Source organism: Artemia sp. Qi Xiang Cuo, chromosome 17 (genome assembly GCF_049724085.1).
Source record: "Artemia sp. Qi Xiang Cuo chromosome 17, ASM4972408v1, whole genome shotgun sequence".
NCBI classification, from domain to species: Eukaryota; Metazoa; Arthropoda; class Branchiopoda; order Anostraca; family Artemiidae; genus Artemia; species Artemia sp. Qi Xiang Cuo.
The window spans coordinates 6,510,218-6,528,047 of record NC_142810.1 but is presented as its reverse complement, the minus strand read 5'-3'; the positions used below and the strand labels follow the sequence as shown (position 1 = coordinate 6,528,047).

Here is a 17,830-nt window from a genome sequence, read left to right as displayed (position 1 = left end):
TCCGCCTATTTCAGCAGCACCCTCGACTGACAAGATAAGAATATTACGAATCCAATGCAAACAAACATACACTAGATATTAATGTGAATGAATAAATAAATCTTAAAACAAGGGAAACTTTAATTGAATTAAATTGAATTAAAATAAATAAACAATCAATGCAAACAAACATACAAAAGATATTAATGTGAATGAATAAATAAATCTTAAAACAAGGGAAACTTTAATTGAATTAAATTGAATTAAATTAAATAAACAATCAATGCAAACAAACATACACTAGATATTAATGTGAATGAATAAATAAATCTTAAAACAAGGGAAACTTTAATTGAATTAAATTGAATTAAATTAAATAAACAATCAATGCAAACAAACATACACTAGATATTAATGTGAATGAATAAATAAATCTTAAAACAAGGGAGACTTTAATTGAATTAAATTGAATTAAATTAAATAAACAATCAATGCAAACAAACATACAAAAGATATTAATGTAAATTAATAAATAAATCTTAAAAGGAGTGAAACTTAAATTGAATATGCAAATTAAGCGTGAAACGAACAAAAATCACTACAAACAAGAGCTTGGGTATGACCTCCTCTCACTGTAAAAGTCTAAAACCTACTGCGTCATTGGCGCTTTACTGAAAACCATTTTTATTACAAATATTTTTTTTGCACTTAATATTGAAAATAAACCTTAAAATTATAGTAAAATTTTAAACTGGTGAGCTTTAAGCAATTACTACCTACTGCGTCATTGGCACTTAACTGAAAACGAATTATATTATAAATATTTTCTTTTCCAATTCTTACAGCATTGAAAATGAAAATAAAATTACAGTGAAATAAAATCCTGAACTGATGAATCTTTAAACAATGAATATCATTATATATCAAATATTCAATTAAATTTTGTTTATACTTTTCAAGACTGTTCAAGACACATATAGTTTTCGGTAGAGCGCCATGACGCAGTAAGTTTTAGACTTTTACAGTGAGAGAAGGAGACGATACCAAGCTCTTGTTTGCAGTGATTTTTGTTCGTTTCAAGCTTGATTTGCATATTCAATTTAAGTTTCAATCGTTTTAACAATTATAAGTAATTTCTTAACATTATTTCTTATAAATTTCTTATAAATTATTAACAATTTATATAGTAATTTCTGGTCGTTTTGAGTTTGAATTTTAGCAGGTATTTTTATCTGCTGATCTTCAGTTTAGAATGGCCTTTACTTTCATTTTAAAAACTTCTTTTTCGGAAAGTTTTTTTTTAATTAATTTTCGTTCGTTTTTTTGCAAAAAGTTACTAGTTTTAAAAAAAACTTATTTGAAAATAATCCTTTTTTTTCCAAATCAAATGTGGATCGAAGTATCAAAACTAGTATCAAAGTGACAATATGAAAGTAAAAAAATGGGTTTGTGTCCACCTCGGAGTTTTTATCGACGGAGATCTCAGAGATCTCAAATTTTTTATTGGATGGGTTTGGGGAAAAAGGGCGTGGGGGGGGGGCTCATTGCCCTTCAATCTCTTTTCACTCTTTAAAAGTGAACTAGAACTTTCCATTTTCAATCAAATGAGCCCTCTCTGAAGTTTATACGAGGATCCCTTCCAAAAGAAACTTATTTGCCCCCAGGACCCAGGACATAACTTACAACGCCTGCCCTCAGTTGCCCTCCAATCTCTTCTGACTCTAAAAAAAATTAAATAGAACTTTTAATTTCCAATCAAATGAGCCCTCTAAAGTTTTTACGAGCATCCCTTATATAAGAACCATATTTGCCCCCCATGGCATAATTTACAACGCTTGTGTCGACCCCAGAGTTTTTGTTATATGTTCTTTGAACTATTTTTTACAAAATGGCTACCTCAAAATTTTTATCGGATGTATTTGGGGGGAAAAGGCTCTATGATGACTTTTGACTCTTAAAAAGCGCACTAGAACTCTCGATTTCCAATCAAATGATTCCCCTTTGAAGTTTATACGACGAACATATGAAGTGCCTCTGGAAAAAATAATAATAAATAATAAAACACTGGAGCCGTATGGCCTTTACTATAGGCAACGCTATAGCGTTGCCTCTGATGAACGAATACTTTTGAACTGATACAACGAGTACTCACGAACTGATAAAATTCACCGTAAATAAATGTTGAATTTACTTTGGTAGGCGGATGGGTTTCCATATGAGCAAATATTCCGCTTTGGATCAAAAATTCGTTTCATTAAAAACTATATTTAAGATGAAAGTTAGCATTAGCGAATCTTAAGAAGATACAGTGAGAAAAATCTTACTACCTACACAGTTTTTTCCTGTTCTTTTTTTGTGTTTTCTGGGTGGTACAAGAGAGAAATTTGTTTTTAGTCTTTAAACTTTAGAATTTTTCGGGTAGCAGAAAAATTATACTTTTTGGTACGTTTGGAGGAAAAAGGCGTCAATAAAACCTTTTTTTAAAAGTTTTTTAAGGATTTTATTCCAAATGACTTTATTCCGCTTAAACTGACACTACTGTTTCTTTACTGGATGCCAGAAACCACTTTTGAACTAATAATTTGCCACTTTGAAGCCGCTTTTTCACTTTACCTTGCCATCAAAAATTTGTCACTTTGCCTTGACACTAACAATTAGCCATTTTAAAGAACTCTCCAAAAAATTCAGTAATGCCCGAAATATCAAAAGATTCCAATATCTCTTCTAACTAATCCATAGACTATATTAGTTATCCCTATCAATATATTCTTAGCAATCTCCGTTCAATAGATTTTCCAAACACAGCCTAGACCCAATAATTGTACCTAAAACCCAGTGGAGGAGTTTTCTCCCTTGAAATAATCAAATCCCACAAAACTAGACATTCCCTGTCAAATTTTATAAAAGAATGACTAATGAAACTCAGAGAGGAGAGAAAGTAACAAAATGAAAAATAAAATCAAAAGGGTGACAAAACAAGGATTTTGTCAGCCAGTGGCGAATCATGAAAATGACAAAATATAACCAAATATTTCGACAAGGACCTCCGCCAAGTCGTCCTCAGTGCTAAACAAAAAAGAAAAAAAAAACACGAAAATCTAACCTTTCGATGTTTACCCTACAAAGACAGAACAGACACTGAATAAAAACCAGGCAGGAATCAATGAAAACGAATTTACCAAGATGATTGGGCAAGACTCTTTCGCCTTGCAATAGTTTTAGCTGGTCTACAGTTTCGGTTTTCATTAGATATGCAAATAGCTTCTTTTTCGTTATTTCGGGTGAAAATATTGATTGAGTCCTTCAAGATTATACTGTCGTAAATTAGGCTTAATGAAATATCTCTAGTGTCTCTATTTATTGCTAAATTTTGGTTTATATATTTTTTTATCTCAATTACCTCTTTTAAAGTTTGTGGTACACCATTCACAGTTGATATTAAGGTTGCCTTGTCAAACAGAATTAGATGGGTCGGATTTACGAAAATATGTGAAGCCAATGCCGAATCAAAGATGTCATTGTTATTGTTTAATCTCAGGGACTTATCTATTGAAATTTTGTGCTCATGCAAACGTTCACCTAGTTGTTGATGGGTCCTACCAATGTAAAATTTTCCACAAGAACACGGGATTCTGTAGACACCACTACCCAGTACAGGGTCTGTTTTATCCTTTTCTGAGTTGAAAAAGTGTTCAACTTAAAAAGTGTTAAGTTGAACACTTTTTCAACTCAGGAAAGGATAAAACAGAATCCCGTGTTCTTGTGGAAAATTTTACATTGGTAGGACCCATCAACAACTAGGTGAACGTTTGCATGAGCACAAAATTTCAATAGATAAGTCCCTGAGATTAAAAAATAACAATGACAACTCTGATTCGGCATTGGCTTCACATATTTTCGTAAATCCAACCCATCTAGTTCTGTTTGACAAGGCAACCTTGATATCAACTGTGAATGGTGTACCACAAACTTTAAAAGAGGTAATTGAGATAAAAAAATATATAAACCAAAATTTAGTAATAAAGAGAGACACTAGAGATATTTCATTAAGCCTAATTTACAACAGTTTAATCTTGAAGGACTCAATCAATATTTTCACCCGAAATAACGAAAAAGAAGCTATTTGCATATCTAATGAAAACCGAAATTGTAGACCAGCTAAAACTATTGCAAGGCGAAAGATTCTTGCCCAATCATCTTGGTAAATTCATTTTCATTGATTCCTGCCTGGTTTTTATTCAGTGTCTGTTCTGTCTTTGTAAGGTAAACATCGAAAGGTTATATTTTCGTGTTTTTTTTTTATTTTTTGTTTAGCACTGAGGACGACTTGTCGGAGGTCCTTGTCGAAATATTTGGTTATATTTTGTCATTTTTATTATTAGCCACTGGCTGACAAAATCTTCGTTTTGTTACCCTTTTTGATTTTATTTTTCATTTTGTTACTTTCTCTCCTCTCTGAGTTTCATTTGTCATGTATAGCCAGTGTGGTCTAAGAATGTTTTTTATAAAAGAATGTACTAGGGAAGCATGTTCTCTAGTTTTCAACGACTTCAAAATCGCACTCAAAATCATCCAAATCGCACTTCCTCAAAATCGTATTTCCTCAAAATCGCACTAGGACCGAGGAAGTGTCCCTCCCAATCACGCCCGCGTTCAGTGAGAAGGGGAATCCTCTCCCCCCAAAGGACTCTTCCTTAAAAATAGTTGACTAAAAACAAATTTTCAGTGTTTTTACCCCTCCTCCCTTAGAAAGAATTTATCTGATCCCCTTTCTAACCACCAGAATCGGAATTGTAGTCACGTTCGCTTCCAAGCATATAAAAAACAACATCGTTTTTGTCAGATTTTTTTCTGACGACCTACAACAGCAACGGCCTTTACAGTAATACCAACAAAATATGCGACACAAAATAATGACAATATTTAGCAGTGGTAATTTTATAGCACTTTAAAACCCTATTATCCCTTCTTAAGAACCTATGCACATATAATAACACATTTGACACGGCCGTATCCCGGGTGGTGGGGGGGGGGGGAGGTTGTTAGGGGGTTTGACCCCCCCCCCCCAGAATGTTTGTCCGTCTCGTAAAAGCGTAACAAAAATGAATATATTTAAAAAAAACTGATGTGTTTTTTAAAAGTTTTTTAAACCCCCCGCCCCCAAAAAAACCTTTTTATAACCCCCCTCTCCCCCCCAAAAAAAATTTTTTTTTTGTAAAACCACCCCGAAAAAAAAATCCTGGATACGACCCCGACATATGTAGGCTATAGAAAATATCTGTAAAAAGAGCTTACATCTCTATGAGAATAATATTGTGAGGACAATTCGACAAACTTGTAAACGCCAGTATCAGCTTCTGTAACGGCAAGTCTCGCTTCTCGGATCGGCCCTTCAACTGGACCAAGCATTTCGTCGGATTTGTTGCACACAACGTATCTGTGCAATAGTTCCTTTGTCGCTAGATCCCTAGTCGTGTTTAAAATGACCCCGGGAGGGTTCATGCAAAGGTCACTTCCTCCCTGAAAAATTATTTATGTTATACCTATCTGTTCCAAATTATGACCTCTGCAAGACAAGAGAAAAATAAATAAACAAAATGGACCTCAGATCCTACAGAGCCAGAAACGCTGCATAGTGTGTCAACGAAACTCCACCAGACATATCGGAGCTAAGCTGTAGCCGTGACGTTATCCCACTTTGACTAAAGAGACAGTTTCACAATTCTCAGGGAAAGTCATTAATCACAGTATAAGTATATATGAACAGTAGCGAAAAGTCTTATACTTTCCATTATAGATTTTTGACACATATCAGTTCAGACCTTTCTTCTCCACCTCTTCACGCACGCGCAATGACAAATGTTTAGCGCATTACAGCGGGCTTATGCTGTGATCTGACTGAATGCCAAGAAGCAAATGAAACTATTGCTGTGACGCGCAGAGGGAAATCCTTTTCCGAGCGCTTTAATCTGTATCATTTTTGAAGAAACTTTTCGCTACTGTTTGTATATACTCATACAGTACCAGTAATAAATAACTGAGCGACAATTGTAAATGCACATATTTGGAAAGTCCTACAATAATGAGTCAAAATATCTTTCGAGGCGAGGGGGGTCTGTCTGTCAATGGGCATCATGCTCCAAGAAAATTACTAATAGAATCACCATCGCTCTGTGCCAGAATAAAAATTTCATATGGATACAGCTAAATTAAATGATGGACACTGATTATAATTTAAATTTGTGCGCAATTGGAGCATAGGTGTGTGCATACTAGTAGTAATCAAGGTTATACTTTGCCGCCTTTATGTTCCATCCTGTGTTATTTGCGGCCTTTACGTTCCCTGGCACCTTTCCATGGCAGATTACCAGACTGATTATTGCTATTGTTGTCAATTGAATATGGAATTATACAAAACCTACCAGACAAGTTTCCGGGCCAACCAGACATGTTTCTGGGCCAACCAGACAAGTTTCTGAGCCAACCAGACAAGTTTCTGGGCTAATAGGTGTATGGAAATACTATGGGTACACCATATACGGCAACCTAAATGGAATTTGAGGGTCGATAAAGTGAAATTATGTCAGTATTCTAGACTAGAGAAGCTCTACACCTTTTCAAAGAGAATATTGTAGTTATGGAATCCGGTTAATAGCCTGTAGCTTAAAGGTATCTGAGATCTCGCCCCAGTATCGCATACACTATTAGAGATATCAAAATGATATCTCATTTGCATTAAGCTAACTCAATTTGCGACCGACAACGGGTCGAAAAATGACATGTAATCACTGCTAAGCCGATTGTTATTGCTAGTGGATTACCCAATTCACTTCTTAGTGTTAACCGACAGGGTTCAAAATACGAACATTTTGAAAAGGAGACAGGTTTTTTTTTGTTTAGCATCTGCAAAAAAGTAGTAACTAGTGATTAGTTAATTTGTTAACATGAAATCTCTGAATAAAATATTTGTGGAGGGATGGGATGATGGGAGAAGGATTTAGTAGAGTACCTATAGTGCTGTACTATGGGTCGGCTTGCTAGCGAAAAAAACCCCGTAAAAACCCGTAGGGGAGGGGGAGGGGGACCACATTTCTGAGGGCAGGGGAGGGGGAGGGGGAGTCAATTTCAGAGGGAAAACCAAAAATACTCAGAATCGAAAATAAACGGGATCTGTCTCATGGGCAAGGCTCAGAGGCCCTTCGTTCCCACATTTCTGAGGGCAGGGGAGGGGGAGGGGGAGTCAATTTCAGAGGGAAAACCAAAAAAACTCAGAATCGAAAATAAACGGGATCTGTCTCATGGGCAAGGCTCAGAGGTCCTCCGTTCCTCCATTTCTGAGGGCAGGGGAGGGGGTGGGGGAGTCAATTTCAGAGGGAAAACAAAAAATACTAATAATATAAAATAAACGGGAATCTGCATCATGGGGAAGGCTCAGAGGCCCTTCGTTCCCACATTTCTGAGGGCCGGGTAGGGGGTGGGGGAGTCAATTTCAGAGGGAAAACCAAAAATACTCAGAATCGAAAATAAACGGGATCTGTCTCATGGGCAAGGCTCAGAGGTCCTTCGTTCCTCCATTTCTGAGGGGCAGGAGAGGGAGGGATCAATTTTGGAGGGAAAACCAAAAATACTCAGAATCGAAAATAAACGGGAATATGCCTCAAGGGGAAGGCTCAGAGGACCTTCGTTCCCCCATTTCTGAAGGCAGGAGAGGGGGGGGGGTTAATTTTGTAGGAAAAAACAAAAATACTCGGGATCAAAAATAAAAGAGATCTAACTAAAGGGGAACGCCTGGGCTGATTTTCGCAATTCGAAGAATTCGTCTTTGTTGGTTTGAATGTCTAAAGTGCCTGTCTCTCTGTTTACATGTCTGATTCTTTTTGTTTGCATGTCCGGGTTGGTGTTTGCAAGTCCAAGTTGGGTTTTCAGACCTACGTTTTTTAGATTTTCGTGGATGTTTGGTTCCCGGGGTTTATTATTTGAGAAGTTAACTTTAGTATTTCGTGATTTGACGTGCCTGAAATCATGAATTAGAATAGTTAATTAGCTGTTTGGGTTTTCAGACCTAGTTTTTTAGATTTTCGTGGGTGTTTTACGTGCCCGAAATTATGAATTAGAATATTTATTTAACTGTGTGGGTTTTCAGAACTAGTTTTTTAGATCTTCGTTGGCTTTAGGTTACTGGGAGTTATCATTTGTGTTTTATAATGTGGTATTTTTTCACTAAGGAAACTCAATAACATAAAGTTGTTTGATTCAAACTTTTACATTGAGAATCGATGTTGTTATAGGAATTTCAAAGGATTATTTGTGAGTGCTGGCGTATCTGATAAAATAATTTAGGTCGTATGATCAATTTAATTTTTTTATTTCATTTTAATGCAGTAGTTTTTCAGTAAGGACACTCGATAACCTAAAAAGTGTTTGATTCAAACTTTTACCTTGAGCATCGGTTATGTTCTAATAATTTCAAAAGGATCGTTTATGAATGCTGCCGTATCTGAGGAAATAATTTAGGTAGTATGATCTATTTAATTTTTTTTTTTAATGTAGTAGTTTTCCAGTAAGTACATTTGATAAAATAAAAGGGTTTGATTCAAACTTTTACCTTGAGCATCGATATTGTTAGCAGAATTTCAAAGGATCGTTTGTGAGTGCTGACGTATATTATAAATTTATCTAGGTTGTTTTATAAATTTAATTTTTTTTTTAATGCAGTAGTTTTTCCGTAAGTACACTTGATAAAATAATAGGGTTTGATCAAAATTTTAAATTGAGCATTGGTGTTGTTATACGAATTTGTTTTGAAAGAGCTTTAAGGGGTTTGAGAGATTGTCTTCTGTTCTTCATTGATGAAAGGTCCAGTTCTTCAGTTTAGCTAAGAGGATACACTTTGATATTGTTTGACAGTTTATTAAATTTTAAGGTTTTATCCAGTTTAAAAATTTTCTTGTCAGTCACCATATTTAATCATTCACAAACAATACTGAAGAAAACCAATTTTCACAGTTTATCGACATTAAATTGTTAAGAAGGCTGTTATTTCATTTTTAATTCTTATTTTTTTGTTTTAATATTGATGAATAATTTAGACACAACTTCAATTGGTTATTTTTTTGTTCGGCATAGACGAAAAGTCCAATACCTCAGTTAAACTATGAAGTTACATTATGATATTTTTTGACAATTTACTAAATTTTAAGGTTTTTCTTTAGTTTCAAAATATTTTTGCAAGTCAACATCTTTAATCATTCAAAAACAATACTGAAGAAAACCGATTTCAACTGTTTATGAACATTAAGTTGTTAAGAAGGCCTTTATTTCATTGAAATACGCATTAACATTTTAGTTTTCATTTTATGGATTTTATTTTGATGATGAATTTTAAAAAAAATTCAACTAGTTTTTTTTTTTTTTGTTCGGCATAGATGAAAGGTCCAATACCTCAGTTAAACTAAGAGGTTACATTTTGACATCGTTTGACCATTTACTAAATTTAAGGTTTTCTTATGCAAGAGTCGGAACACACACACAAACACACACAGATACACACACAAACATACACACATGTTACCAAATTCCACATTATTGCACAGAAATACCAAAATCATAGGATAGGTTAGCCTATGTACGCGTCCGGATTGGTGTTTGCAAGTCCAAGTTGGGTTTTCAGACCTACGTTTTTTAGATTTTCGTGGGTGTTTGGTTCCCGGGGTTTATTATTTGAGAAGTTAACTTTAGTATTTCTTGATTTGACGTGCCTGAAATCACGATTTAGAATGGTTAATTAGCTGTTTGGGTTTTGAGACCTAGTTTGTTAGATTTTCGTGGGTGTTAGGTTCCTGGGATTTATTATTTGAGAAGTTAACTTTAGTATTTCATAGTTTGACTTGCCTGAAATCATGAATTAGAATATTTAATTGTATGTTTGGGGATTTTCAGACCAAGGTTTTTTAGATTTTCGTGTGTGTTTGACTCCTGGGGTTTATTATTTGAGAAGTTAACTTTAGTATTTTGTGGTTTTACGTGCCTGAAATTATGAATTAGAATAGTTAATTAGCTGTTTGGGTTTTCAGACCTAGTTTTTTAGATTTTCGTGGGCGTTAGGTTCCTGGGATTTATTTTTTGTGTGTTATAATGTAGTATTTTTTTACTAAGGACACTCGATAGCCTAAAAGGGTTTGATTCAAACTTTTACCTTGAGCATAGATGTTGTTAGTAGAATTTCAAAAGGATCGTTTGTGAGTGCTGGCGTATCTGATAAAATAATCTAAGCCGTCTGATAAGTTTAATTTTTTTTTTAATTTATTAGTTTTTCAGTAAGGACACTCGATATCCTAAGAGGGTTTGATCAAACTTTTACCTTGAAAAAAAGTGATGTTAGCATAGTTTAAAAAGAATTGGTTGTGAGTGCTGGCGTATCTGATGAAATAATTTAGGTTGTATGATCAATTAAACAATACTGAAGAAAGCCAATTTCCACTGTTTATTGACATTAAATTGTTAAGAAGGCAATTATTCCATTTTTAATTTTCATGTTTTTGATTTTATATTGATGAAAAATTTAGACACAACTTCAGCTAGTTATTTTTTTTGTTCGGCATAGATGAAAGGTCCAATACCTCAGTTAAACTAAGAGGTTACATTTTGATATTGTTTGACAATTTACTAAATTTTAAGGTTTTCTTTAGTTTCAAAATGTTTTTGTCAGTCACCATCTTTAATCATTCACAAACAATACTGAAGAAAACCGATTTCCACTGTTTATCAACATTAAGTTGTCAAGAAGGCCATTATTTCATTGAAATACGCACTTACATTTTAGTTTTCCTGTTTTGGATAATATTTTGATGAAGAATTAAAACACATCTTCAACTAGTTATTTTTTTTGTTCGGCATAGATGAAAGGTCCAATACCTCAGTTAAACTAAGAGGTTACATTTTGACATCGTTTGACAATTTACTAAATTTTAAGGTTTTCTTATACAAGAGTCGGAACACACACACAAACACACACAGACACACACACAAACATACACACATGTTACCAAATTCCACATTATTGCACAGAAATACCAAAATCATAGGTTAGGTTAGCCTATGTACGCGCACTAAATTTTAAGGTTTTCTTATGCAAGAGTTTGAACACACACACACAAACACACACAGACACACACACAAACATACACTTATGTTACCAAATTCCACATTATTGCACAGAAATACCAAAATCATAGGTTAGGTTAGCCTATGTACGCGCGTACATAGACTTACATAGCGCGTACATAGGCCAACCAGAAACTTGTCTGGTTGGCCCAGAAACATGTCTGGTTGGCCCGGAAACCTGTCTGGTAGGTTTTGTATAATTCCATATTCAATTGACAACAATAGCAATAATCGGTCTGGTAATCTGCCATGGAAAGGTGTCATGGAACGTAAAGACCCAGAAACCTATAGTTGACCCAGAAACTTGTCTGCTTGGCCCAGAAACATGTCTGGTTGGCCCGGAAACTTGTCTGGTAGGTTTTGTATAATTCCATATTCAATTGACAACAATAGCAATAATCAGTCTGGTAATCTGCCATGGAAAGGTGCCAGGGAACGTAAAGGCCACAAATAACACAGGATGGAACATAAAGGCGGCAAAGTATAACCTTGATTACTACTCATACTCTGAAACTAGGAGAGGCGTCACTGAAAAATAAGCCTTTGCAGATGCGAATATACATATTGTTGCACAAAATGTTGCTCTCAGAATTCTCTACCGCTTCTATGTCCTAGATATTTAAAAAAAATGAAGGGGTGGGAGGGTACTTTTTTAAACTAATATTTTGGGAACATTTATTACTAAGAGATGTATCGGTAAAAAATTCCTTCGAGTCTAAAATGCTTAGGTTTTGTAGATTCATACCCCTACGACCCCTCCAGCTTAAATATCTAGTAAACTGCAACAAATATCAACTGAAAAAAGATACCACAAAAGTCTTTCCTTGATAATATGATCTGCTTGAATTCTGGTGGGGCGAGGGGTTTATAATCCCCTCCTTTCTCATACATTTTTCTGCATTTGAAGTATTGACTTCGAAGTTTTTTAGTGTTTTTGCTGACCCCTCTACATTATCTTCTGTGCACATATATGAAAAGACATAGCAAATAATTATTAACTCTGGTTACAGGATCTATATAGATCTTTTCAGGATATTTTTTTCTTTCATATCAAAAAACGTCAAAAAGCTTCAAATACGTCAAACAATAATTTAAATGACATGCTAAAAAAAGAAAAAACTTGCCCAAGGCCGTATTCAAAGAGGGGGGGGGGGTAGACGGCACCCCCCCCCCCCCAATGCTTCTCCGACTTGTAAAAACGTAAGAAAAATACATATAAACAAATTTTTGATTCGTTTTTAATTTCTTTTTTTTGTACCCCACCCCACCTGAAAAAAATCCTGGATACAGCCCTGAACTTGCCTATATCTAGATAGGAATTTATTGAATGTTCAAACTGTCAACAGTAACAAAAAAAATCTTAGCTTTACTTTCATTACCGAAAGACATCCCCAAAGTAACAAGGAAATCAAAATAGAAACATTTTTACCCCCCCCCCCCTGGACCTATCTTAGGTTATGTTCAAACCTGAAACCAACTATTTTTTGATATTTTTCTTTTGGTTGTTACACAATTATGACGTTTTTAGGACAGTGCACCATGTTTGTCCGTGTTGCTATGTTGAGCCGTGAAAATAAATAAGCCAGACTAATTAGTTAAATTTATTCCGTAATTAGTTAACTAATTACGTTCGTAAAATTAAACTTTTACAGTCTGTTGATTACCAAAGTCAACTACACTCTCAGAAAAAAGTTACGCCTTTTCAATCTGTCTCATGCCATACATTTTTGGCTTAGTTCTTGCGAACTTTCACCCAAAGTTTTTTTTTTTTTTAATTTGGCACCCACTATTACCTTAAACTATATTTAAGATATTAACTATATTAACTATATTTAAGACCTCTCAATGTTTCTGAAGTTTAATAATTCAATGTATAAGTTTGAGGAAAGGAACGAATCAAGCGACATCGAAGAAGTGGGGGTCTTTGAGGTATTGGATGAAATCTTTGACATTTCCTAAGCCCTTTTAACAGTTCCAAAGTTTTTGTAGTGATGGTCAATCTATTTGAGCGCATCCCTGGGAAATTAACATAGGATTTTAAGCGCATCCCTTTTCCCATAGGATTCCGAGCGCATGCCCTGGCAAGATTCCAAGTACATTCTCTTGCAAGATCCCAGGGATTCCAGGTGTCCCAATATTTTTTATATGATTAATCGGAGCGTGGTCACTATAATACACAAGTAGCAATAAATGGAGTCCCTCGCATCTGTGCAATGCAGCTCCTGGTGCTAGGTGTTAGGAGGCGATTGTGTCACAATATTTTCATATGATTTATCTGAGCGTGTTAAGGTACAACTAAAGATTGATATAAAAAAAAGAAAAATTCTTTTTAACAATTGATATAAAAATCACATATTTCACTAAAATGTTTTTTTCACTAAAAATTGAATACCCAATATTTTGTAATGGTTTAAGATTTACATGCAGAGCTGTTCAAGGGGGGGGGGTCAGCTGAGGCAAGCTGCCCTGGGCACCGTGACTGGGGAGCACTGAGTTTGGGGGCTTGCCCACTTTAATCAAAATTTCCACATTGACAGGGCGCAATGTAGTTAATTTTTCCCGGACACCACTAACCCTAGGATATAAATTGATAAATTGATATCTAGCTTAACCAATTCGAAAAATCAGATTTCGGTTTTACCGTCATTGGCACTTTAAATTTAATGCCCTTCAGACCCCCCAGTCTTGGTAAGAGTTGATTTAAATTGATGAGGATATATGAGGATATTCTTTTTGACAATCGATCACAAAACAATTTAGCTTCAGGCATGCACAAAGTTAGTGACTTCAATCTAGGTGACAAATGATTTAAATTGATAAGATATTTTTTTTGGAACAATCTATCAAGATCCCCGAAGCACCCACACATCATAGGATCAATTTATCTTGTGTTACTTTTGCCAAAAACAGAATTTAAAAAAAACAACAACAACAAAAAAACCATATGGCTCTACCCGTCACAAAAAGGTTCAACTATGCATGACGGATTTCAAAAATCTACTCAAATAATATATATATATATATATATATATATATATATATATATATATATATATATATATATATATATATATATATATATAATATATCAAAACAGTTATGTGCGAAACCCATGCACAAAATCTCGGGATTCTTTTGATTATTTCTATATTTAAAAGTAATTAGTGTGTTTTTGTTTTGTTTTTCAAAATTGTTTCACCCTTTTGAACAAGTCAATGAAATTGATTAATAGTTAATTTAATAGTCAATTAATAGTTAATCAAGAATTTTCCATATGTACCTGGTTCACGAATACGAGAATAATAAAGCCATTTCAGGACTGCCAAAAACTACATAAGTACTAAAGTTACACGATTACTTAATTATCTAATTAATTCATTGAAGAATTACTTCATTTAATTACCTTATTACTATTTAATATATAATTTATTTACTAGTTAATGAATTTAATAAGTTAATAAAGCTTATTATTTAATAAATTATGATAAAACTACCTAATTATTTAGTTTTTTCATTCATCTATATATAAAAAATATTTCAAAGCTTTTGCCAAAAATAAAAAAAATGTAGATTTGAGTAATGCGTCTGAAGCATAAAATTTTTTTCGGGGGGGGGAGGGGGGTTAAAAAACCTCAAAAAACGTATAAAAAATTGTTAATATCCATTTTTGTTACGTTTTTACGAGTCAGACAAACATTTTTTTTGGAGGGGGGGGGTTCAAACCCCCCACACCCCCCCTGGACACGTCCTTGCAAGGAAACTACCCCTGGTGTCACAATTCAACAGAATCGGCAACCATTGTTAGTGCCGGTGCCATGAATTATATTATCTTGGATTTCAGATGATATTATAGTGAGATAGGTCAAGCAAGTGTCGGACCACCTACACAAAGCAACCAGGGACAAAATAAAACTAGCTAAGATTGTTCGACAGTAGAAATACCAAAGAGGTTATGTGCCAAAAATTTGTATATTTGAACAAAAGAAAAAATGCTAAACTTGAGCCGGGTGTATCTGTTTTAACCTTTGTTCTCAAGCTAAAGGGAGGGGTTTAATGCACCCTATGAACTCCAATTAGCGCCACTGCTTTTGTTCGTTTTCTTTACAAGTTTTTATAAGAAGATAAAAAGAAATGGAAAATGCGAAATTGGAAAAAGGGCATCACTTACTGCATTTTTTTATGTGTCTACCACAGCTGTTTGGATTAAATGATTCAGTTTTTTATATGTATATATTCTCCCTTTTTTTGTTATTTACTCCATTCTTCTATTCTACAACAGCTTTAATTTAGGAATGTCGCTCTGGGCTGCAGTTGCCGAAAAAGACCGAAATTACACAAACAATGACAGAAAGAAGCCTAGAAGGTGGGGGGGGGGGTATTCCCCCCTCTAGATTGTGAAAAATACTTTTTTTTATATATATAATTTAGAATCCCCTTTTCTTGATATTTTTCTTGGAAAATTCGAAAAAAACAACCAAAATGCCCCCTCTCCTAGATTCGAAATCTCTCCTAGATATTTTGCCTTCCCCTTACGTTTTTGTGAATTTTAACCAATCTTTAAAGACCTGGATGACAATATTTCGAGATGTATCATTTTGACATTTCATACTATCTTTATTAGGTTAATTCTGCAGCCAAACTGCTTTTTTGCTATCCGTAAAAATGATTGAATTTGTTAAAAAATTAAAATGGGGATTTTTGACAACAAGATTAAGTGAAAACCAGTCAATCGGTCAATCGGTCAACAGCAATCCTGCTAAGACACATTCCAGGGCCAAACATCTATGCCCTAGAATCCATATAGAGCCGTCCATTCAGGGTCAAACAAAAAGCAGTTCGCTCCCGAATTGGGTGGGAAGAATTCGCAAAAAACTTCCTGGGAGGTTGTAAAGAGGGAGGCTTTGAATAGATTGGGATGGAGGAGCGTCCGGAGCTGTTTGGCCTCAGGCGGCTTGATGCTGCGGGGAGTTTTTATTAGTAGTAGGAGCGTCCGTGGTTAGGGGTGGGAGGATGTCGCAGAGAAAGATTTAAGGGCAATGGGAACTTCCTGGGAGGTCCTTTGAATAAATTGGAATGGAGGAGGAGCGTGCGTAGCTGTTTTGGCCTCAGACAGCTTGGTGCTGTGGTGTGTTTTTATTATTTGTAGGGACTTATCAGTAGTAGTAGCGTCCGTGGTTAGGGGTGGGAGGATGTCGTGAAGAAAGATTTAAGGGAAATGAGAACTTCCTGGGAGGTCCTAAAGAGGGAGGCTTTGAATATATTGGAATGGAGGAGGAGCGTGCGTAGCTGTTTGGGCCTTAGGCGGCTTGGTGCTGCAATGAGTTGTTACTACTAGTAGCACTAGTATTTAAACTGTTTGGACTAACAGTACCCGGGTAATAAATACTGAGATCCGAGTAGTTAGAGCTTGTCGGATGAGTAACATTTATTTTTTCTAATTTTTAAAGATATATGAAGTTGTGTAAGTTTGCGCTTAACCACTTCAGAAAATCAGATTCTATTTTCATTGTCCTTGGTACTTGAAATCGAAAAAGTATTTTTCCTTTTTTTATTGGCTCGTGCGCGTTCGTTCGTCGCCTCTATCTGCTAATTACTCCATGCCAGGACGCCCCTCACCTCCCAACATAAAAATCAATAAAAACACGAAAAGTTCACGAAAACACGAAAAGAAAAACACGTACAAAAGCCTATACATCGAACAGACTTCCATATAAATATAGTCTACGCTAGCCTAATTGTCCGACATACGATGTTTCATCCCAAACTGATAGAGGCTAATTAATATTTAGTTTTATAGTATTAGTGATTTCATTTTGGTTCCTTTTCGCCTACCTGATTGGCACAAATTTTCAGATTCAAGAAGCCTGATGATAATGTGGCATAGGCCTTGTTTAAATTACTCTTGGTAATTCCACATTATGTAGCCTGAATTTCCATAGCTATGGGAAGAATACCATTTCATTATGTTAAACTTTAACGAAAAAAACTGGAACAGTACTTACAACTCCTGCTACTAAATACGCACTAGCCATCATCCAATTGATTACAAGACAAACTAACCCAAAAACGGTAAACCTGGAAAAGAAGATTTAAATTTCCAGAAATACAATTAGATATCATGAAAATGCAAAGAAAAGTAAATTTATCTTCCCAATATACTCTATACGTTGCCCGTTAAGTCCTATTGGACACTAAATAAGTCCGTTGCTGGACCCATCAAGGTGTTAAGATCTTACATATAAGATCTTGCTTCTTTCTCCTCCAATTATCCTTACTTGCTTCATCAAAGTGGTAAGCCATTTTACAGCTCACAGCCAAATAGAATACTCAATAAACAACTTTGATAATAATTTCATCTAAGTCCTTAGACCACTGATCAGAGTAGAATGAAGGAGAAGTTTACAAAAAAAGTCCTCAGATTTTTGTTAAAGTCTTTCTCTGTCAAAAGATGTAATAATATCTTAGGACGTTGATTTGCTATATATATATATATATATATATATATATATATATATAAAAATGGCTAATCTACACACGGTTAAGTAGCGAGGCAGTATAAAAGCGTTATGTGTTCCCAGGCTGTTCAATGAAACTTTCAGGGAGAACTAAGGGTAGGAGGGTAAGTGGATGTTGAATTAAGATTAGGGAGAAAGGGTAGAGGTTGATTAAATGACGTTATGCACATGTA

The 17,830-nt window shown here is 34.9% G+C and overlaps 1 protein-coding gene across 1 annotated transcript in view; it reads right to left on the bottom strand.

The window, feature by feature from the left end:
- The window catches only part of LOC148941844 (protein tweety-like), a 98,488-nt gene that overhangs the window by 24,830 nt on the left and 55,828 nt on the right, over positions 1 to 17,830 (bottom strand). Inside the window, exons 7-8 of the mRNA XM_089103000.1 lie at positions 17,145 to 17,217; positions 5,275 to 5,499 (exon numbers count right to left, since the gene is read on the bottom strand). Of these exons, the coding sequence (XP_088959126.1) occupies positions 5,275 to 5,499; positions 17,145 to 17,217 (298 nt within the window). The remainder of the gene's footprint in view (positions 1 to 5,274; positions 5,500 to 17,144; positions 17,218 to 17,830) is intronic.